Source organism: Pan troglodytes, chromosome 1 (assembly GCF_028858775.2).
Source record: "Pan troglodytes isolate AG18354 chromosome 1, NHGRI_mPanTro3-v2.0_pri, whole genome shotgun sequence".
Classification (NCBI taxonomy): Eukaryota; Metazoa; Chordata; class Mammalia; order Primates; family Hominidae; genus Pan; species Pan troglodytes.
Genome location: NC_072398.2, coordinates 62,178,704 through 62,203,306, shown reverse-complemented (window position 1 = coordinate 62,203,306; position 24,603 = coordinate 62,178,704). Strand labels below are relative to the sequence as shown.

At 38.7% G+C, this 24,603-nt stretch overlaps 1 protein-coding gene across 2 annotated transcripts in view; it reads left to right on the top strand.

Annotated features, from left to right (window-relative positions):
- The window catches only part of PLA2G4A (phospholipase A2 group IVA), a 161,463-nt gene that overhangs the window by 68,468 nt on the left and 68,392 nt on the right, over nucleotides 1–24,603 (top strand). For both annotated transcript variants that reach the window (XM_001165694.7, XM_009439765.5), the window contains exons 6-7: nucleotides 11,076–11,113; nucleotides 15,374–15,515. In XM_001165694.7, the coding sequence (XP_001165694.1) occupies nucleotides 11,076–11,113; nucleotides 15,374–15,515 (180 nt within the window). The remainder of the gene's footprint in view (nucleotides 1–11,075; nucleotides 11,114–15,373; nucleotides 15,516–24,603) is intronic.

Below are 24,603 nucleotides of genomic sequence, written 5' to 3'. Positions count from 1 at the left end.
TTCCACCTGTTTCAGAAAGCATTTCTTCTGTCTCATGCCAAGAGATGCACTCACCACAATTCTGTCGACCCCTTTTAAAGCTATTTCGTTCATTCCTTTTACAAACATTTATTGAAGATCTGCTGTGTGCCAGCCATTGTGTTTTGTTCAAGGAATATAGAGAATAAGGTACAGGAAGTTCTTCCCTCAATTATCTCCCTCTGGGAAGGAGGTGAGTAAAGGTTTAAATGAGAAGTGGAAGTAGGGAGATACATACGTGTGATAAAAAGAAATCCCCAGACAGTGAGATAAGTACCAATGAGACATGTATAGAGTGCTATGGGAAGGCAGAATAAAGAACGATTATGTTGTGAGAGGAGGCTAGGGATGCCTCCATAGCAGTAGCTGATTTTGAACAAGTTGAACAGTGAACTGTGGTTAACACTTTGGCATTGAAAGACAGGCTGTTTGGTGTTTAAATTCCAGTTCTGTTCCTTGCCATCTGTTTTATTCTGGGAAAATAACACTTAACTCTTCTGTTCCTCAGTTTAATCATCTGTAAAATGGAAATAATATTTTCTAAGGGAATCATTATGATTAAGCAAGTTAATTTTATTTATGTATGTATAATACATGCATATGATAATATATAATATAATGTATATTACATATGAATACATTTAATTATAATTTGATATATTTTATGGTTCAGTATATACTGACATGTTATTTAGTTTATATATTAAGCATATAATTCAATAAGTGATTGAAAGTGATTAAAAGTATGTTAATACTATAAAGTAATTAAAATAAGTGATTAAATATATCGATACTATAAACATATAGATGTGCATATGTATACATACAAGGCTTAGAACAGTTTCTGGTATATATTAGGCACTATATAAATGTTACTTGTCATTGTTGCTGTTATTACACCTTAAGAAAAGAGCAGGATTTCATCAGTAAAGTAGTTATGAGCATTCTGGGCAGAACAGATTGCTGAAGGCCAGAGTCTTGAAAGAAGAAAGCAAGCTGGGGCATAGCAAGATAAAGGGCTTGGCAGATCCATTTTGCTGAATCATAGGGAAGAGAGTGTAGAGGTGGTCAAAGGCTAAAATCTTCAGGCCTTAGCTATTGCATGTTGCTAGCATAGGCTCTCAGTAAATGTCTGTTGAGGGCTTTGGAAGCATGGATTGGACCTCCTGAAATCATTTTTCTTCTCTTTCTTCACTTTAGTCCATGATACAAAGACTGTTTTTGAGAGAAGATATTGTGGACAACATTCATTTCCTCTCCTCTGTTATTTCCTATGGCTAGATGTGTAATCCCTAGGGCTCTAAAAAGGCTTTCCACATTCCTGAATTTAAAGAAGATTATGTAACTATTTTTTTTTAGTGTGCCTGAGAAAATAGTTGTCCAAGCAGGCTTTTCTTCATTACTCTGTTTTCAGACTTCTTTGTAGTTTTGTCTGAATGATAATCCTTTGAGCTGCAGGGGTAGTTGGGAGAGAAGTAAACATGATGGCTAAGGGGAGAGTCCCCTGCTTGTTCCTCACATCATGTGGGAGTGCCCTGTGCCAGCCACCCAGCTATCCAGCCTCTGCCCTCAGCTTGGAATCCCAGCCTTCCTGATTATCTTTCTACAGTGTTTACAGAGGTTGTAAGAGAGAGAAGTTAGTGAGGGAGCAATGGGAGAGAAGAGATGTAAGCCTTGAAGATGGTTATGGCAACACAGTGGAGGAAAAACAGCACTTAGATTTGGTGAAGAGTAAACAAATTCTTCAAGGCAAAATAGTATTAGCAAAAACTCTTTCATAGTTTTGTCATCCAAACGTTAATACTGAGTCAACATAGAGTGATTTCTGTGTCTAGGAGACAGCTGGAGAAATAACAGGAGCTTCCAAATGGAGATGGGCAGATTCCCAGGGCCCTGCTTTATTCACTTGGAGTCGAAACTGGGAATTGAGAGAATGGACCCTCGTTTTGTCTCTGTCATTCATAGCTCTCCAGAATGTTTGAATTGTTATCCTTTCTTTCTGAGTCTTATTTTCTTCATCTGTAAAATGAAGGGTTGGATTAAATTTTTCTAAGCTCCTTTCTAATTTGTAAAATTCTATGATCTAGAAAGAATACTTCTTTTCTTTTAAAAATATTTTATTTTTATTTTTATTTATTTATTTTTTGAGACAGGGTCTCGCTCTGTTGCCCAGGCTGGAGTGCGGTGGCACAATCTTGCTTCACTGCAACCTCTGCCTCCCAAGTTCAAGCCATTCCTGTGTCTCAGCCTCCCAAGTAGCTGAGATTACAGGCACGTGCCATCATGCCTGGCTAATTTTTGTATTTTTAGTAGAGACGGGGTTTCACCATGTTGGCCAGGCTGGTCTCAAACTCCTAACCTCAAGTTATCCTCCTGCCTCAGTCTCCCAAAGTGCTGGGATTGCAGGCGTGAGCCACCACACCCAGCCTGTTTTATTTTTTATGTTAGGTTCAGGAGGTACATGTACAGGTTTGTTACATGGGTATGTTGCATGATACTAAGGTTTGGGCTTCTAATGATCCTGTCATCCAAGTAGTGAACATGGTATCCAATAGGTAGTTTTTCAACTCTTGCTGCTCTCCTTCTCTCCTTACTTTTGGAGTCTCCAGTGTCTATTTTTCTCATCATTATGTTCCTGTGTACCCAATGTTTAGCTTGCACTTATAAGTACAATACCTTATTTTCATTTGGCCTTCTTCACCCAAAAGCTTCCAGTTCTTCTCATTTTACAGATATAGAAGCTAAATGATAATAATGCAAGAATAAAAATCTATCATTTATATAGTATTATATAATTTAAAGATACTAACTTGTAAATAGATTGTGTTATTAATATGAGAAGAATGTAAGCCTCTATTGTGCTCCTAAAATGTTGCTAAATATTAAAAAAACTGCACAAAAGTACAATTTTCAAGGAACTAAGAATCTGTTTGGAAAGTATACTTTCATGTGTAAACTGACAGGTAATAATAAGCAGTATCATGGGGTATCTATTCATTGATTTACTTGAGAAGTTATTATTAAACAACTGTTATGTTCCAGGCAGTATTCTAGGTGATAGACAGTATCCTGGGAACTCTCCAGGGAGCTTGCATTCTAATAGGGAAAGTAAACAGGCAATGATGAGCAAAAGAATGATCAACACGCCATCAGCTAATGAGAAATACTGTGAAGAAAATAAAGGTATGCAACAGAAAACAGTTGGTGGGCAACTGAAATTTGTATAGTCAGAGGAGACCTCTCTAAAGCATTATTATTCTTTAAATTTTATAAAAATGTTCGACATAGAAAAAGTTGAAAGATTTATACAGTGAACATCATATAACTGCCACCTAGATTCTATAACTACCATTTTACCAAAAAAACTTACTTTTCTGATACATTTAAAAGCAGGGAGACCGGGAGGAGATAAGGTCAGAGAGGTGAAGACAGGGCTGGGGGAGCAGGATCATTGCGGGTGACAGTGGACATCAATGGCTTAGGCATGTCCTTAAAGAAAGGGTGTGGTTGAGGTGGTTGGGTCTCTAAAGGGGCAGAAGGTAGTCCTGGTGAAGAGAACAGCCTATTTGAAGGCACTGGACTAGAAAGGACAGAGCATGTTTGGGAAACCGTGCCTAGACAAGTTTGATGGGAACAGATGATCCATTCATGAAGGAAGAAGAGGTACACTGGGATGAGACCATAGCAGAGCAGAAATGTGAGATGTAAGAGTTCTGATGTTATCTTACTTACAGTAGTGGGTTATGGAAGGTTCGTGACCAGGTAATGGGGAACTGAGAGGGAACTTCTGGCTTTTTCCTCAGAAGCATTAGCAAGCAAAGTTAGCAGGTAGAGATACAAAGAATGTTGATACTGAAAATGAAAAGGTGGGTGCAGCTTACCACAGACTGCTTCTGTGGAAAGTGACTAGAATGGGGAGTGCAGGGTGACTTGAGGAAAGTCACACTTGGCACAGCTTTAATGTGTCAAGTAGAGTTGAATGCAATGATTGCTTAGAAGCAGTGAGGATCTGCTGAAGGTGGAAAGCTGAATTACAGTGAATTCAGCTCTTTCTTAGACTGTGATTTTATCACTCAACTTTTATAACTTTGTTTTTTGGTGGAGAAAGACAATTTTAGGGCTGCCATTGATAAAATCTGGGTTACATTGTATTTGTTGGAATCAAAAATCTAGAACATCAGAGTTGTTGTTTGAGAGATGCTGGCACAACCTGCTGCTTTTGACTCAGACTCAGAGTCAGATGGCCACTTCCCAAGATGGAATCATGATTCTCCTACTTATTAACCATGTGATGGTGGACATGTTATTTTTTCTGCCTTTGCCGTGCATCCTCATCTGTAAAACAGGGTTACATGTAGTACCTACCTCTTAGGTTGTGGTTATAATTAAATAGGTTAATGCATAAAACATATTAAAATACTTCCTGGCCCATTAAGCACTAAATAAATATTAAATATTCTCACTCTAATTATAATTGACCAGATTTAACTAAATGTGTATCATGTGCTTTATGAAGCTGATTTAACTGGATATCAAACGTACTTATTTGTTTGAACTTACTGGCCAAAATGAACTTGTTATTTAAATACTAAAGGTAGAGCTTATCAATGCAGTGATCATTTGTTTCAGGATAGTTCAGAATGCGCCAGTCACTCATAACTGAATGTGTCAAATGTGGTTTGGGGTTATAGTGGCCCATTTTAAGTGGGAAGGTCTAGAATCTTCAGAATTTAGAGTGTTTTGTGTAAGGAAAGTAGCCCACTTCAAAAGAATCATGGAAATGCCTAGGCTTAGAAGCAACACAGATAAGATTATGCTTCTTTATTTCTCTGGATGAAATTAGTTTGTTTTGGCCAATACTTTGAGGAAAGTTGTCTCTAAGTTGACCTTGTGTTTTAGTTTGCCATCTGTATTTAGAAGTTAGTGTTAAAAATAGCCATTCCTCGTGGCTCCTGTGGCATCTATCTGATTTTGGCTGATTGCTTTCTTTGATTGTTGCTTATTCATGAGTGCAACTTGAAAATGAATAAGATAGTTCCATAGAAGAGATAGTGATAAAGCTGAAAAAAAGAAGGGAGTTTTTATGGCTGAATTCAGAATGTTGTTAGTCTCAGGATGATGTCATTGGAAAACCATGTATTGATGTTTGAAAACAAAGACTGCAATTTACGTAAGTTATTGAGACAAAGTGGAGTTTGGAGGGAAAACAAGAGAATGATGTAATTTTGTGAGAAATTTGAGAGACCTTTCACTAAGACGTTAAAACTGTTAGATATTGTTGCAGGACAGAGTTCAAATGTGGCTCAAGTAATTCCTGGCTTTAATAGAGAATGCATTTTTATTTTGGGTCACTAACAATTGAAACAAGTGAGACTTTTATGACTTTTATGACAATTTATAACTTTTAAATTTTAGGGTGTTTCAGAATGCTCTTGCATTCTTGGGATTCCTCTGTTGGATGGTAAGTTCTATCATGGAGTAGAACGTGACTAGCTTATTTACCATTGTGTACCCATCCTGGCACACATTAGGCACTTGAATCATTTTTGGATGAATGAATATATGAATGCACTTACAGGAGGTGCTATAAACCTGGGAAGTGCTCAGACAGGAGTAGTGAAAGTAATGAAGTTTAAAAGAGAAAAGTTAGACAGTCTGAGAAAAAAGAGGTAATAGAGTGGTTTGGTAGTAATGCTTTAGGAACCCTGGTTTCATTGTATGAAAGCTAATGGTTACCCAGATCTTCAGAATTTCCACTGATGTCCATGTAGGAATAAGGACCTTAAATTAAGGAACATGAGATTATCATCAAATGTAAGGAGGAAACTATGAGAGTGTGGAATGTGGCCACAGGGAAGACAATGGTCTTTAAAAGTCTTTCAAGTCTGTTAAGAACAATTTTTGTGTGTGTGTGGGTTTGGGGGGTGGACACAATTATCCTGAAATCTTGGGTAATGGATTAGATGATTCATGGTAGGAAAAGCTAATTTGTTTTACTAAAAATATTATGTGTAGCTATATGTTGCTTAACAATGGGGATACATGCTGAGAAATGCATCCTTAGGTGACTTCATTATTGTGTGAACATCATAAAGTGTGCTTACACAAACCTAGATGGTACAGCCTGCTATACACCTAGGCTATATGGTGTAGCCTATTGCTCCTAAGCTGCAAGCCTGTATAGCACGTTACTGCACTGAATACAATAGGCATTTGCAGCACAATGGTAAGTATTTGCATATCTAAACAAACATATCTAAACGTACAAAAGATACAATAAAAATATAGCATTATAATCTTATGGGGACCACTATTGCAAATATGTTTCATCATTAAAACATCACTATGCAGTACATGGCTGTATATTGAAAAATGACTCTCAATTCATACAAAACCACATCCAGGCCATCACCAATCATTCTATACGACAAATGCTCCTTCTAACAACCCCACAATATCACCCCTTATCACAAAATATTTCTTCAGTTTAATCTCTCCCACTCTAGTTCCATGCTGCCCCTAGTCCCGCTCGAAGCAGCCCTGAGAAACATCACCCATTATCTCTCCATACCACCCCCCAAAATTTTTGCTGCCTCAACACTTCACCACTATTTTGTTTTGTTTTTCTTATTAATTGCACGTATACATCCAGGTAGCCTGAGGCAACTGAAGAACGACAAAAGAAGTGAAAATGGCCAGTTCCTGCCTTAACTGATGACCTTACCTTGTGACATTCCTTCTCCTGGACAATAAGTCTCCGGAGCTCCCCACCGAGCACCTTGTTACCCCCGCCCCTGCCCACAAGAGAACAATCCCCTTTAACTGTAATTTTCTACTACCTACCCAAATCCTATAAAACTGCCCCGCCCCTATCTCCCCTATCTCCCCTTGCTGACTCCTTTTTCGGACTCAGTCCGCCTACACCCTAGTGATTAAAAAGCTTTATTGCTCAAAAAAAAAAAAAGAAAGAAAAAAGAAAAGAAAAAGAAAAATGATTTTACCAGTGTCTTATTCAACTTTTAAACATGCAGAATTTATTAGATGTGAGTTTGCATGTATTGATAGGGTTGTAATTTCTGCTTTGCACTTGGATTGCCTCCTTGTCAGATCCACATCCTGTTCCTTCCTTACACGATTGAGGTACAATGTACGGAAACATGATTCTAAGTAAAATTGACCCTTTAAAAATGACTTTATTTATTATCCTGCACAGGTCAAGTAAATATGGATAAAGCAGAACATATTATGTAATTCTCTTGAAAGATGTGAATAATGATTGAATCAATATGATGATTAATTGCTGTTTGTTTCTACCTAGAAAAAAAAAAAAGAGTAAATTAGAGATCAGAATTCAAAATAATGTTTTATTGAAAGTAAATGTTGTAAATATTGGAGTACATAAGGGAAGTCATAGCATATTTGAAGAACCCTTTACTAATAGGATAGATTCTCAAGTTTGAAATTATTTTGCTATATGCATCTTTTTTGTAATAATCATTTTAAAGCAGGGGTCCCCAACCCCTGGTTCTGGTCTATGGCAAGTTAGGACCTACGCTCCGCAGCAGGAGGTGAGAGTTGGACGAAGGAGCAAAGCTTCATCTGTATTTACAGTAGCTCCCCATCACTCGCATTGCTGCTCCACCTCCTGTAAGATCAGCGGTGGCATTACATTCTCACAGGAGCATGAACCCTATTGTGAACTACAAGTGTGAAGGATCTAGGTTCATGCTCCTTATGAGAATCTAATGCCTGAGGATCTGTCACTGTCCCCCTTCACCCCCACATGGAAGGCTTAGTTGCAGGAAACAAGCTCAGGGCTCCCACTGATTCTATGTTATGGTGAGTTGTATAATTATTTCATTATATATTACAATGTAATAATAATATAAATAAAGTGCACAATAAATGTAATGCACTTGAATCACAAAACCATCCCTGCTCCTACCCCGCCACCCTGGTCCATGTTAAAATTGTCTTCCACAAAACCGGTCCCTGGTGCCAAAAATGTTGGGGACTGCTGTTTTAAAGCACTTCCTTATTTTCAGGCACTATGCTTGTTGCTTTAAGCTTCACTATTTCAAAATGACTCTGGAGAGTTTTCAAGATAATTAGTGGGTTAGATCCTTTAAAAATTATTTGAAAGGCTGAAATGGCTTTTAGTTTTTATAGTTTATCTCCTCCAGTTCTCCACACTCTCCTTTAACTGAAAATCTCCAATTGTAAACATCTAAAATTGCTTTCCACTGGGGAATTTAAAGATGACATTGCTGCTTTTCACAAGAATACATAATGGACACAACCAACTTCTTCCTAAAAAAGGTGGAGTTCTAATTAGTTCTAGCTCTAAGCTAAGTATTAGGGTGTTGGGGGAAGCCTGGAAGAGGTGATCATTCTTCTTTCTAATTGCCCTAATAATACAAGCAGCATGGAAGCCTGTAATGCAGAGATGCTTTATGCCGTGTGTGGGAAGAAGTTTACAGTAATTGTTTAATGCCTCACAGGAAGTACGTTTTTATCTGAATGACATGTTCTAGGTAAAAGGTGCAGAGAGATTATAAATATCAAGCTTATCATGCATAGCATGTCTGAGCATAGTGCACCAAGCAAGAGGATTTTAAATTTCCTCCTGGTTGTGGGTGACCCACTTGGGCAATGAGGAAGTGAGGATCCTAATCCGTGTGACAAGAACCTTGGCAGCACAGCCTGTAACATTCCAAATGGCAGAAAAATCCCGTGCCTTCTCTTCCGTTATCCTGCCTTTGTTTAAAGAGTCTTGTCACTCCATCCAGGATCATGAATGTCTTAGCCAAGAAATGTTGGTAGATACATAAAGTGTGTGCTAATGGAGAAGACAAATTTGACTATAAATGCAGCATTGTTGATTTTCCTTTTATTCAATGGAGCTGTCAGAACAAACAGGCATGGATATATATATATATTTTTTGAGACAGAATTTTCACTCTTGTTGCCTAGGCTGGAGTACAGTGGCGCGATCTCAGCTCACTGCAACCTCCGCCTGCTGGGTTCAAGTGATTCTCCTACCTCAGCCTCCTGAGTAGCTGAGATTACAAGCATGGGCCACCATGCCTGGATAATTTTTGTATTTTTAGTAGAGATGGGATTTCGCCATGTTAGCCAGGCTGGTTTCGAACTCCTGACATCAGGTGATCCACCTGCCTTGGTCTCCCAAAGTGCTGGGATTACAGGTGTGAGCCACCACACCCAGCCAAACATTGGATATGTAATTAATAAATTGCTTGGAGACCTGCCAGCTGGGAGACCTGCCAGCTGGGAAACCAGCATTTTCTTGAGCACTTTCTGTCATGAGACGGCACAATGAAAGAGGCCTTGAATCTTTCCATTTATTAGAAAACTCTACATAGAGTTGTAATTGTTAATGTTATTTCCATCCACTCACGATGGCTTTACACTCTGGAGATAAAAACATTAAATCTAGTATCATTTTAAGGGCAATTTTTATGTATTTCTTGAAAAAAAAAAAAGACCATGCTTTACCCATATCTTGCTTTCTTCTAAATTGCATTGTCTGTTTGGTAGCCAATCACCCTTTGACGTTACATTCATCTGAGCATGCATTATTCCATTTGTCCTGGGATTCTCAATTAGTTTATTAACTTTAAAAATATGTATATGCTTCTTTGATGAATGAATGCTCATAGAATTCTATATATAGGAACTGTTTTCTGGGTCAGACCATCCCATGATTTTGTCCCCAATAGTAATCAGCTATTTCTTGATGAGAAAAGTTTGCCTGATGCACTCCTCCTCCACACACACACACACACACACACAAACGAACAGTAATTTGACAAATATGTGTTATCTGTTGTATGCCAAATACTATACAATGGACTAGTAATAGGAACCTATATAAGACAGAGCTTACAGTTTAGTGAGAGAGGCAAATTTTTGTATAGATGTTTTCAATACCTTTTGCTTACTCATAAAATTCAGCACTGAGAATCAATCATCTATGAACTTATTTTAACCTTTTTGGAAACCTCCTTCTAGTCTGTGTTTTTCCCTTCCTTGAAACTCAAGAGGGTAAATCTAATAATCTATAGCATTTTATGTTGATTCTAAAAATTTCCTCTGCACATTTCAAGAGGTATATCCTAGGTCTGTTCTACTTGAAGTTATTGAACAAGTTAGCTCTATCTATGTTCTTATGGTAACCTGATACAATAAAAATAATAACACATTTACAACTGTATAGCAACTTTCAAAGCATTTTCTCATTTGGTTCTTATAACAATCTACAATTACATTTTTCATAGCTAACGCCAGGGATAATATTGAAAAGGCCTTTCTGTACAACAGATTTACAGTCTCTGGAAAGACAACTCTTAATATCTTAAGTGGATATTAATCATTTTCTTTTCCTTTACACAAAAATTGTCTCTCTGGCAGGATGTCCTCCTTCAATATGTTTGATAGGCTTAAATAGTGTTGAAATAAATAAAAACCAGAGGCTCCAGATCTCATTAGTAGATGTTTCCCGAGTCAACTACAGTTGGCTGGATCCTAGGTCCTACTGCCTGCCATGAATGGGTGTTGTATTTTCAGCTTACTACAGCCTGCACTTGTCTCAATTATACATGTGTGAACTTTCACCCAGGTTGATTCTAACCTCTGGGCCATTACAGCTTCTGATTTTGTGGCCTGAGGCAGCTCCTAAATAATAGACACAACATCTCAGTAGTTTTTATATCTCAGGAACTTTTTATATTTTGTAAATAGTAGTTGTGGTGAGCTACTTTATTTTACTGAGGGAGGAAAACAACCAGGCAGAGATAATTCTTGTGTTTGCCAAAATGACGTACTAAGTAGACTTACAAAAAAAATATCAAAAAGTTGGTTTACTGAAATACGCCTGTAGTTTAGGGTCTTCATGGAGCTGTGTTACTTTTATTTTTAGGGTTTTGTTTTTTTGATTAAAAATAATCTGGCACTCAAAATTTATTTTGAGTTTGTTTCCATTATATAAAACACATATCTACTTTATGACCTAATCTGATTAACATGTCTTTTTTTAGGTCACTGAAATGGTTCTAGAAATGTCTCTTGAAGTTTGGTAAGTGCATTTATTTAGTTGGATGAGAAATATTGTGAGTGATCCACTAATTTATTTTAATTGTTAAAGAATTTTTTATATATAATTCTGCAGCTGTGAACATATAGAAGTGCATTATGTTTACTTTGCTTTTCTTTAGTTATCTGTTAATAGCTACAAAATCTTTACAAACATATTCTTATATTCATTATTCTTATATTTTAATATGCTTTGCTTATTTTTCCAATAGTTTCATGGTCATATAATAATGCCAGAATAAGTGCTTTATGAAAGAGTCCTCCCTCTAGTTGTACATCTATTCCCATAGAAATGAATGCAGTTATTTAAGCGCCTCTTCTATTGTTGATTCAGGTAGATATTCAAAAACATAGAAGTGAACTTAAACAGAAACTATATAATAATTTTTAAAATTGAGACTGATTTTATTCATAGTGACCCAGCTGGACTACTGCTAATAATGTTCCATGAAGCATACTGCTCTTTCAAAATGGCCTCCAAAACTGAACATTAGGGAATCATGTACTTATTTTCAAACGGCGAATTTTAGGGGAGGCAAGTCTGCCTTGATCTAACTGATCTCTGATGTAATAATGAGTTCCCTTAACCTCTCTGCATCTCTTTGAACTTCCCTGTTGTACTTGATTTGACCAAAGTTATTAGTACATATTTTACACAAATGCCACGAAAACAAATTGAACATTTTCACATCTGGTGATTTGGCAAATGCACGATAATAGGTACATTGGATTTAGGCATTTGTTTATTGTATTTTGATCCCTGGAACATGTGGATTTGACTTAGCAAGTGATTGGCATAAATGTCCACAACCTGTTAATATAAGTCAGCAAATATCAAAGGATAGTCCAAGTTATTGTGTTGCATTATTTTGTATTAAGTTCATTCTTGCTTAAAAGTGGTATATTTTGGCATGAGATTAGAAACACTTGTTATTTGACTGACTATGGAAGTAATGCTTTTGTTTAGCGGGGAATAGTCTTCACTGAGGTAATTAGGACATATTTTTATAATATTAAAAACTTCTTTTTTTGTATGTTAATTTATGTCAGCTCTAGAATAGAAATTGTTTTCAAAGAAAAATTCAATTTATTCAAAGAAAAATTTTCCATGTCATGCCTTCTATTAAAAATAACATAAAAGCAAGAAAGAATTAATTAGAAAGTTAAAAATAATGCATAAAAGTAAATTAACCATAATTCTACTACTGAATTTATAAAATTACTCAGAATTTTTTGAATTTTCATCCAGATTTTGAAAACTGATGTCCTTAAAACATCTAGGTCATTATACTGTTCAAAAATTTTTTTAAAATCATGATTCTTTTTTAAAAATTATATATAACTGAACAGTATATTACAGAGAACATGGCTTCCAGAATAATAAGACCTAGATTTAATTCTACTACTTGCTAATTATGTTAGTGATTGATAGATTTCTAATCACTTTTTTTACTCACTGGTAAAATAAGAAAAGAATACTTTCTAAGCATATCACTGTGATTAAATGAGGTGTTCTTTCTAAAGAGTACATATACAATAGGAAATTTTCATACACGTATACCACATGTTAATAATGGTGCTGCTTGTAATAGTTTACAAAACATTGGAAATTATTTCAATGTTTATGGATAAATAGATTATAGTATACTAATATAATGAAATACTACATAATAGTAAAAATGTTTGAATTACTTTTATTTATATAAGCACAGATGATTCTCAAAAAAAAGTGTTCACTGGAAAAAATAATTTGCACTGATAGCATTTATAAAAAAACTAAAAACCTGCAAAATGAAAACCTTATTTAGGGACATAAATATATATTGTAAAATTATAAACATATATAGAATGATGAAGATTAAATTTAAGTAGTGATTATCTTTAAGGAACAGAAAAGGAAATAAAGTTGAGGAGGTGTCATAGAGGCAACTGTACAGGTAAGATTTTAATTTCTTTTCTTTTCTTTTTTTTTTTTTTTTTTTGAGACAGAGTCTTGCCCTGTCACCCAGGCTGGAGTGCAGTGGCGCGATCTCAGCTCACTGCAAGCTCTGCCTCCCAGGTTCACGCCATTCTCCTGCCTCAGCCTCCTGAGTAGCTGGGACTACAGGCGCCAGCCACCACGCCCGGCTAATTTTTTTCTATTTTTAGTAGAGACGGGGTTTCACCGTGTTAGCTAGGATGGTCTCGATTTCCTGACCTCGTGATCCGCCTGCCTCGGCCTCCCAAAGTGCTGGGATTACAGGCATGAGCCACCGCGCCCGGCCTTTAATTTCTTATAGTGTTTAGAAGATACCTAACCTAATATGTCATTATAAAGAATAGTAATAGAAAAGAGTGTAGCCCAAGATTAGACTTAAAAAGTGTTCATTTGGCTGGGCGTGGTGGCTCATGCCTGTAATCCCAGCACTTTGGGAGGCTGAAGTGGGTTGATTACCCGAGGTCGGGAGTTCCAGACCAGGTTGACCAACATGGAGAAACCCTGTCTCTACTAAAAATACAAAATTAGCCAGGTGTATTGGTGCGTGCCTGTAATCCCAGCTACTCGGGAGGCCGAGGCAGGAGAATCGCTGGAACCCAGGAGGCGGAGGTTGTGGTGAGCTGAGATTGTGCCATTGCACTCCAGCCTGGGCAACAAGAGCGAAACTCCGTCTCAAAAAAAAAAAAAAAAAAAAAAAAGTTAACTCACTGTCTTACTCTTTTCCCCCCGTTACATAATTTCCAAAATCATATTTAATAATTGTATAACCCAATACTTTTATATACAGTTCAACAACCGTTTCTTTAAATGATCTTTAAAAAGTTTTTGGTTACTTCCCTTAAGATAGGTTTCCAGAAGTAGAATTATTAGGCCAAAAGGAATCTATGTTCTAATTATTTTTGAACATTCCGTATTGCTAATATGCCAAATTTGAATACTGCTTAATTGCTTTTTAACAAACTTATATTCCCAAAATGGATGCATGAGAATATTAGTGTTATTTTTCCTTTCTAGGACTAGAAAATAAGTATTTAAAATATTTTAGTATCAATTATTTTAATAACAGTATCATTTAAATTCACTAGTGAAATTAAACTTTTTTGTTATTAATTCTACTTTCTCTTTTGTGAGGTACCTATATTTGTCCTTTGGGAAGTAGTAATTAAACTATTATTTGTAATGGTCAAATATAGCCATAAAGAACATAGCTCAGAGGCTTGGTCTCTTTCTGTATTTTACAAGGAAAAAATATACTGAACTAACAGAAATGAGATTTAAAATTGATTTACAATTAAGGTAAGGATTTTTATGAATGGTAAAGAGACAAATATTTTATTGGTGATAATTCTTGACTTCTGCTTTTTGGATTTATTCACACTCCAACATAGGCTGACAGATTTTTAAAAAGTATTTTTAAATTCAGTAGTTGGTATTTAGACTTCAGTATTAAGATATGTCTTATATGTTGCATGGTGAAAGTACATCACATGTTTACTCTGTGATCCTAACCTCTCAGGGCATTAGTTTTCTAATTTATAAAGCTGCAATATATAATAATATATTATACAATAATATGTAGTGATTCTCCCATCGTTCTTGCAATGATTCATATGTAATACCTAATGTGACTTCTGGCATAGTGTAGAGAAATTGCTACTGCCTTCATTAGCAAGATAAAGTATATATAATTTAAGGGTTCTAAAGTCCTCTAGTGGTAAACTCATTTATGGTTATCTCAAGTTCTGTGATTAGAAGTTCCTTTCTTTGTTAGAGGGGGGCATCCATTAGACAAGGCAATTAATTAAGACAATATTTCTGCAAGTATGTTCCTCAGAATGTTGGCTCTTTGGGATGTTAGAAAGTAATTATGATGGTGGAATAGTGAAGGGTGGAGAGATAAGGGAAGGAATTCTTGGTCAAGTAAGTTTGGGAGATCCTGTGCCAAACAAATATAAACAGGGTTCTTTACTGAAGCACTTCCCAGTCTTTGTTATAATATTCAACTTATCAGAGGCTGTTTGTTTGCTCGTTTATTTTATCTAAAGCATTGGAAAGTCCTTTTTCTCTGAAAACATGCTGTGGAAAATGCTGCTTTAAGATAGCCATCATTTTATCCTCTTATTTTAGGTCCCTTCTTAGGAAATGGCTTGAGGGAAGCCGTCAGCATATATCAGTGTAGCTCCTAGGGACCTGGAAAAGCTAGCTGGATGGAAAACCAGACCACTGGGAGCACTGGCTCATGACTTTATCTGTTTGGTATTACAGCTCATGCCCAGACCTACGATTTAGTATGGCTCTGTGTGATCAGGAGAAGACTTTCAGACAACAGAGAAAAGAACACATAAGGGAGAGCATGAAGAAACTCTTGGGTCCAAAGAATAGTGAAGGATTGCATTCTGCACGTGATGTGAGTTGGAAATTTTTCAAGTGTTACTATACTTTAATAATAATTTAGCTTGGACAATTTCCCCAATAATTTTACCCAAATATGGCAATATTGAGATTGAGCATTATTCCTTTAGTTTTTTAAGGTAAGGTAAGTGATTTGTAAATGAAAACTCTTTGAGGAAGGTCATCACAAATGGTGCCCTAGCTGGCAATATTTATCAGCTATAGTTTTTAGTTTTATTTTTACTTTATATTTTAGAGCAGTGTTAAGTTCACAATAAAATTGAGCCAAAAGCACAGAGAGTTCCAATATGCTTCTTCTCCCTGCACAACCTCCCAAGTTTAGTCAGGTTCTCCAGAGAAACAGAACCAAAAGATATACACAGTAGATATGAGGAGATTTATTATGAAGCTTGGCTCACATGATTATGGAGGCCAAGCAGTCCCACGATATGCTTTCTGCAAGCTGAAGAACCAGGAAAGCCCGTGGTGCAATTTAGTCCAAGACAAAGTTGCACCAGTGGAGTAACTCCCAGTCAGAGGCTGGGCAGTTGGAGGGGGAGGTGGGAGTCTTGAAGTCTGAAAGTAGGAGAACCCGGAGCAACAATGTCTAAAGGCAGGAGAAAAGGGATGTCTCAGTTCAAGGACAGAGAGACAATTGCCCACCTTCCACCTTTCTGTTCTCCTCAGGCCCTCCAAGGATGGAATGATGTGCGCACCCATTGGCAAGGGTGGGTCTTTACTCAGTGTGCTGATTCACTTGTTTTTCTTTGGAAAACACCCTCATTAGCACCCCCAGAAAGAATGTTTTTCTAGTGATCTGAGTATCCTTTAGTCTGGTCAGGCTAATAAAGAAAATTAACCATTATACTCCCTAACTATCAACATCCCACACCAGAGTGGTACATTTGTTACAATCAGTGAACCCACATTGACACATCATTATCATCCAAGTCCATAGTTTACGCTAGGCTCACTGTTGGTGGTCTACATTTTATGGGGTTTGGACAAATGTGTAATGACAAGCATCCACCATTATAGTATCATACACAGTAGTTCAGTGTCCTAAAAATCCTCTGTGCTCCACCTATCATCTCTCCTCCCTACCCCTGGACCACTGATACTTTTACTGTCTCCATAGCTTTGCCTTTTGTCAGTTTGCCTAATGTAGTATAGTTGGAATCATACAGTATGTAGCCTTTCCAGATAGGCTTCTTTCACTTAGTAATACGAATTTAAGTTTCCTCCATGTCTTTTCATGGTTTGGATAGCACATTTCATTTTAGTACTAAATAATATTCCATTGTCTGGATGTACCACATTTTATTTACTTATTTATATATATGTATATTATATACATATATATGTATCTAATATAAGTGTATGTATATATATGTATATTATATATATATAAGGCATACTTATGCATAAAAGAGTGTTGATTTTATCAATAGGAAAAGTTTAGCCTCAAATATAAAAGGATTAAAATTACTTAATTTAAATGTAGGCTAAAATTAAACTGTGGAAATCATCATTATCAAACAAGAAGAAAATGCCATAAATCTTGTTAATGATAATGCAATTAATAAATGCAGGCAAATGTGATGGGGAGAAAAAAGAAAATATTCCAAATTCTTTATATTTTGTAGTAGAGTTAAACAATATTTAAAATTGACCAAATTGAAGGATCGTACTTTCAATATTTGTTTATAATATATTTGTATTCTATATTTCTCTATAATTAGGATTATAAAAATCATTAAGTTGAAGAAATGATTTATAATCCTAATTATGGAGAAATACTGGAATATAAATATAAACAAATATTGAAAGTAAAATCCTTCAATTATAGTTTTTTTCTTTCCTTAAATTCCAGTAAAATGTAATATCCTTTATTACTCAATCATATATCTTAAAATCTACTTTTTGGCTATCTATCCATTCATTTATTTCATCTATGTATCCATCAATCACCTATCTAATCTGCTTATCTATTTCTCTCTTTATATATCTGTCCATCTTTCTATCTGAAATCTACAAAGATTAATTGCCGCAATGATGCTCATCAAATGATAATGAAGTTTCTTGTTAGTGACGTATCAGGTAATTATTTACTTATTTATTTAGTTGAGCTTTCTTGTTAATTGAATATGTCAAATGAATATAATTTATTTTCATAAAAATAATATTTTAAATACATAAGTAAACATATATGTGCATAGTCTTGTACACTCTTGAATTATTTCTTGTAGGAATTAATTTCATTAAGTTTTTCATAAAATAATTTCATAAATAAATTAATTTCTTGGAATTCATTCTTGTAGGAATTTGAGATTATTGCAAATTAAGGGCAGGATACAGTTGGAAATGAGACATAAATTCTGAGTAAGGGAGCCAAATGATCACCCCTGTCCCACATGTGGTTGCAGATTTGCAAATATGTTTTAGGTGGGGGTAGGGTTCAAAAGCCAACCTACTGATGCTATAGTGACTTGTGTTGTTATGGGAGCAGACTCTAAGATGAGATGCTCCTTAAGGGGAATTTTTGCTTAAAGGAAACTAAGGAAACCTTCATTTAAGTTTATTTTAAAAAGAGAGACTTCTCTTCAATCCTGCATCTTTTGTTTTGTTTTGTTTTTTTGTTTTTGTTTTTTGAGACAGGGTTTTGCTTTGTTGCCCAGGCAGGAGTGCAGTAGCACAATCACAGCTCACTGCATCATCAAACTCCTGGGCTTAAGTGATCCTCTTGCCTCAGTCTCCTAAGTAGCCAGGACTATGGGTGCGTGCCACTACACCCAGAAAATTTATATATATATGTTTTTTTTCTTTCTAGAGATGGGGATCTTGCTATATTGCCCAGGTTGGTCTCAAACTCCTGAGCTCAAGCAACACTTCCACCTCTGCCTGCCAAAGTGCTAGTGTAGCAGGACAAGCCACAGACAAAACCCCTCAGACACCGAGTTAAAGAAGGAAGGGGTTTGTTTGGCCGGGAGCATCGGCAAGACTCCTGACTCAAGAGCCGAGCTCCCTGAGTGAGTAATTCGTATCCCTTTTAAGGGCTCACAACTCTAAGGGGGTCAGCTTGAGAGGGTCATGATCATTTGAGCAAGCAGGGGGTACATGACTGGGGGCTGCATGCACCAGTAATTAGAAGAGAACAGAATAGGACAGGGATTTTCACAGTGCTTTTCTATGCAATATCTGTAATCTATAGATAACATAACTGATTAGGTCAGGGGTTGATGTTTAACTACCAGGCCCAGGGTGTGGTGCTGGGCTGTCTGCTTGTGGATTTCATTTCTGCCTTTTAGTTTTTACTTCTTCTTTCTTTGGAGGTAGAAATTGGGCATAAGACAATATGAGGGGTGGTCTCCTCCCTTATATCCTCCCCATTTGAGACTCTCACTCAATAGTGGGAGTTCTCACTTTCATTTTTACTACCCATGTCTTCTTGCAAGACGGATCAATAGTGATTCATATAGTACACTTGTGCTGAAGCATTTTGGTGAACTAAAGTAGCGATGAAGCTTTTTATCATTTGAAGAAGTACAGGTAGCAAACAAGGGAGCAGTAAGCAGGTTCCTATTACTATTATAACTCTTATTATAAGAGTTTTAAATCCTCCTAGTGCTGGGAACCATTTTCCAAACATGGCCCCAGGATCAAATCCATGCCACACTTGCACAGGCATGTGTGCCAGTTTTGTCATATCTCTAACTATGTCTTCAACTACTTGCCCTTGATCATCTATGTGTAGACAGCAATTAGTAAGGTTAAATTTCCCACAGACCCCTCCTTCAGCTGCTAGCAAGTAGTCAAGAGCCAATCTATTTTGACAGATAGCATTTCTCATCTGAGTTTCTTGCCAGGCCAGAATAGTCAAGGCTCTGCCGGTTTTATTAGTGATTATTTCTAAGACAGCTTGTAGCTGTATGATTCAGTTGATCATGTAAATGGGGGTCCAGTATCCCCACGAGCCAACTTGTGCCCAAGTAGCAGGCCCATAATATTGTATGATTCTCTCAGGGGGCCATTCATTATCTTTCTAATTTTTTATAGCTATGCTTCTCTTTTCACGGAAAGCATAGACAGGGAAGCCCAGGAGTTTGCCTGTTTTTATGGGCAGTAGGAAGAAAGATGGTTTAATAGTTTCAATAACACAACTACCTGCCCACTGGTAGTTGTATTATTGGAAGCTGTATGCCCACATATCCAGTATAATGCAGTGGGGGCTGTCCAGTCCCGGTTTGACTCTGGGTGGGTCCACACGATTTGCAGCTTTGGAAATTTACTAAATGGATTCCTCTCTGTGTGATTTGAGCTCCACCAAGTGACTGTTTTTGTGGTACCATTATACAGTTTCTGTCCCAGACAACTAAGTCGTCCTATGGGATGAGTGAATTTTTTTCCTTCTCTAGCTATGCAATATTGTCCAGTAATTGAGGGTTTTAGGACCCAGAAATTATCAGGGTAATTCTTTTGAGCCGGGAATTCATCAGGAACTGGGTCTACAGGTACTAATTCTCGGGCTTTCCATGGCCATTGATATCCCGTTACGGTTCCTCCACAGACATAACATGAAGTGACACTGACAGGCTGGGCTACACACTCGGCTAGTTGCAAAAACAAATTTCTTGTTTTTCCTGGAATTTCTGGTACTGGCACATTTAGTTCATCATAGAAAGTTTGAAACACTGGCTCAGGAGAGCGTTCGTAAACTTCTCCTCGAACCAAGATATTTACTCGAGGATCCAGTCTGGCCCTGTCGATTCCTAAGGTCACACGCTCCCCTTTTTTCCAGTGAGGATTAAGGGGATTGGTTATCACTAGCTCTAAGGGGTTACATTGTCCCTTAGTACAGGAAGGGTCATTCTTTCCTTTCTGAAGGTGGACTGGATCCTTTTCATTTTTTATCCAAGTGGCCCAAATGACACAAGACCAGTATCCACATTCATTTCCACACAGTCCTAATTCATGACAAATGTACTTATTTTTGGTCATATAGCCTTTTTCCCAACTAAAATAGCCACATCCCCTTCCTAGCTTATTGCTATTAATGATAGCACAGGCATCAAATTTCAAGATTATGCGTTTGGGCACCCCTTTTTCTTCTGTTCTGGCTAATACTTTACTTGTATCATTTATGAGTCCCCACCAGTCTTCAGTCCTTAATCTTATTTCAAAAACAGTGGACATGGGAGGCTCAGAGGGGTCATAACACACATCTGGTCTGTCGTTTCCTGGGCTATATACCTGTACTGAGTGTCATTATATAAACATGTTCCTTTTAAAGTTCCTAGGCATTCATAGTAACTATAGAACAGAATGATTGTTTTAACTTGTTGCCCTACCTCGGTAACCTGATGTATACACTGAGAGCAGTCCTCCATGCGGGGAAAATCAGTGAAAGTGTCTACTATACAAGTCCAAATTATAAGGAAAATGAGTCCCATGATAATTCTCCTCATGCTTCGGCTGTGCATAGACCAGTCAGCTTCTGGGTGTGACTGGAGCAGGGCTTGTCGTCCTCCTCAGAGTCACTTCGCAGGGGTTGTCCGGGCTCGGTTTTGCCTTCCAGGTTTCAGCGGCTGCAGGTTTCACACGGCTGTGGTGGATCCAGGGTGGGATTCCTTCTACCTTTACAGCTGTGGGGGTGTTCAGGATGATGGTCTGAGGTCCTTTCCACCGTGGCCGCAAAGGGGCTACGTTCCAGTCCTTGATTCATACGCGATCACTTGGAGAGAAAGGGTGAACTGGGGAGAATAAGCTGATGGGACACCTCTCGTTTACCCAAGTTGAGATTGTTTGTGTAATTTTTCCTAAAGCCTGTAGCTGTCGCTGTAATTCAATTCACCTAACTCTTGGGAAGTGCCTGGAAGCTCTCCTAGTATAGGAGGAGGCCTATGATACAGTATTTCTTAAGGGGAGTATCCTGTTTTCTTAGAAGGAGTGCATCTAATTTTAAACAATACCATAGGAAGGGCCTGTATCCACTTTAATCCTGTTTCCTGACATACTTTCCCTAAACTATTTTTGATAGTCCGATTCATTCGCTCCACCTTTCCGGAACTCTGAGGTCAGTAGGCGGTATGTAGCTTCCAAGTGATTCCTAATGCCTTTGCTGTCTTCCGTACCAAGTGAGCCACAAATGCCGGCCCGTTATCTGAGCTGATTCGTAAGGGCAGTCCAAACCTAGGAATAAGATCTTGGAGAAGCACATGGGTTACCTTGTAGGGCTTTTCAGTTCGTGTTGGATAAGCCTCCACCCACCCAGAGTAAGTACACGTAAGAACCAGCAAATACTTGTTACCTCCACATTTTGGCATTTCTGTGAAATCCACCTGAAGATCCTCAAAAGGAGCTGCTCCATAAGCTTGTATGTGGGGCGAAACAGTGGGGCTTTGCCTCGCATTGTGCTGTCGGCATGTAATGCACAGTTGTGCTACTGCTTTGGCAAAGGCTGGCAAGTGTGAGACATAGAAGTAGCGGCCTAACAATTCTTCAAGTGACTCTTGCCCTAGGTGAGTGGTTTCGTGCATGGCCAATACGATTGTGGCTCCCAGCAACTGCAGCACAGCTACCCTCCCATCTGGCAGTCTGATTCATCCTCCTTTTATTACTTGCCCCCTGTCTGGGTGGAAGAAGTCTTTTTCTTCCTTAGAATAGGTATGTACCAGGTCAGGTGTTTGAGGGAGTAAGGGGGCTGCTATCGATGCCCAGTAAGGGGTAGATGCTGCTTTTGAGCTTCTGAATCAGGTCGAGAGTTTCTTAAGGCCACTGAGGTGGAAGCTCGCTGGTGCCCCCTGCAGTGCATGACTGCCACCTTCTGAGGTTTCCACACTGCCTCTAATAATTGTAGAATTTATTGTTGATATTTTATGTCCTTTCCCCCAGAGTTTAACAGGCCCTCTTCCTTATATAATGCTCCACGCACTTGGAGGGTTAGAGAGGCATATCCAGAGTCAGTGTAGATGTTTACAGTCTTACCTTCACTGAGTTCTACAGCCCGAGTTAAAGCAATGAGCTCAGCCTTCTGGGCTGAAGTGCCCTGTAGCCACAGTTTGGCTTTAATGACAGCATCCAAAGTTACCACTGCATATCCTGCACATCTTTCTCCTTGTGAGTTGATGAAGCTGCTCCCGTCCATGTATAACTCCCAGTCTACTGATGATGCCCATGGCTGGTCCCGAAGGTCAGGTCTGCTAGAATAGACTGAGTCCAACACCTCTACACAGTTATGCTCGACCGGGCTCTCTGATACTGGCAGCAGGGTGGTGGGATTTAGGGTGTTACAGACTTCAATAGTTATGTGGGGATTTTCACATGGCAAGCTTTGGTACTTGGTTAATCTAGCATTTGTTAGCCAATGATGTCCTTCGGTAGTCATCAAAGTTACCACAGCATGGGGGGCCTTTATATTCAGGTTTTGCCCAAGGGTTAGTTTATCTGCTTCTTGTCCTAACAGGGCTGTTGCTGCCAGGGTCCTTAGACATAGTGGCCAGCCTTTGGAAACCCATCTAGTTGTTTTGAGAGATAGGCCACTGGCCTTGGCCAGGGCCCCACAGTCTGGGTTAAAACTCCAACTGCCATTTTTTCTCTTTCTGACACATAGAATGTAAAGGGCTTTGTCAAATCTGGTAGTCCTAGGGCTGGGGCCGACATAAGTTTTTCCTTTAACTTACAAAAGGCTTGCTGTTGTAGAGGCCCCCATTCAAAAGGCTCCCAATCGCCCCTCTTTGTAACCCCGTACAAAGGTTTGGCTAAAACTGCAACGTTTGGAATCCATAATCTGCAAAACCCCACAGCTCCTAGGAATTCCCCTACTTGCCTTCTGGTTCCAGGTTCCGGTAGGCTACAGATGACCTGCTTTCTTTCTGACCCCAGGCTGCGCTCCCCTTTCCGAATAGTGAATCCCAGGTAGCGTACCTGCTGTCTGCAGATATGAGCTTTCTTCTTGGACATCTTATACCTACAGTCCTCCAGGTGCTGAAGCAGGACATCCATCCCTTTTGCGCACCCGACTGCCGTGGAGTGTCCCAGCAGAAGGTCGTCCACGTACAGGAGCAAGATGCAGCCTAGGTCTTTGGCAGGAAATTTTTGTAGGTCTCAAGCCACGGCCTCCCTGAACATAGTAGGGGAGTTCTTGAACCCTTGGGGAAGCCGGGTCCAAGTGTACTGAGTAGTGACACCTGACTCCAGATCTTCCCACTGAAAGGCAAATAGCTTCTGGCTCTCAGGAGCTAGTCTGATGCTAAAGAAGGCATCTTTTAAGTCCAGACAGGTAAACCAGCTGTCCTCAGCCAGCAGCAGCCCTAACAATGTGTAAGGGTTAGGAACTGTTGGGTGCAAAGTCACTGTAGCTTGGTTGACCAAGCGCAAGTCCTGTACTGGCCGGCAGTCCTTGGTCCCTGGCTTAGGGACAGGCAGGAGGGGGGGTGTTCCATGGAGACTGGCAAGGAACTATAATTCCATAGGCTTTCAAGCACCTGCGATGAACCTGGATTCCTTTGAGAGCTTCTCTGGGAACCGGATACTGCTTTTGTCTAATTGGTTGGGCCCCAGGCTTAACGTCTATGAGCACGGGGGCTTGGTTGACCGCCAGTCCCGGAGGATTATCATTTGCCCATACTCGGGCCATTGCTTAGCTAGAGCTGGTTTTATCTCTTGGCCTGGCTCGGTTAGAAAAAGTCCCCTTTCTTCTTCCCAGGGGACTGACCATAAGGGCCATGATAATTCCTGTTCCTGGTAACTTTAGCTGTAAAGAGCCCTGTTTTGTAAAGGAGATGGTGGCTCTCAGCTTGCTAAGCAAGTCTCTTCCCAGCAAGGGCAAGGGACAATCAGAAATACACAAGAACTGGTGAACTATCTCATGTCCCCCCACCGAGCAGGTCCGTGGTAGGCAGAAAGCCTGCTTAGTGGAAACTCCTGTTGCTCTGATTATATCAAAGGGGGCGACTGGGGTGGTCACTACTGAATGTTCAGCACCAGTATCGACCAAAAACTTAATGTCCTTGCCCCCAGTTGTAATCCTGACCGTGGGCTCCTTGGGGGCGCTTGAGCCCGGTCCCCTTCAGTCCAGTAGCCCTTCAGCCAGATTGAACAAAGCT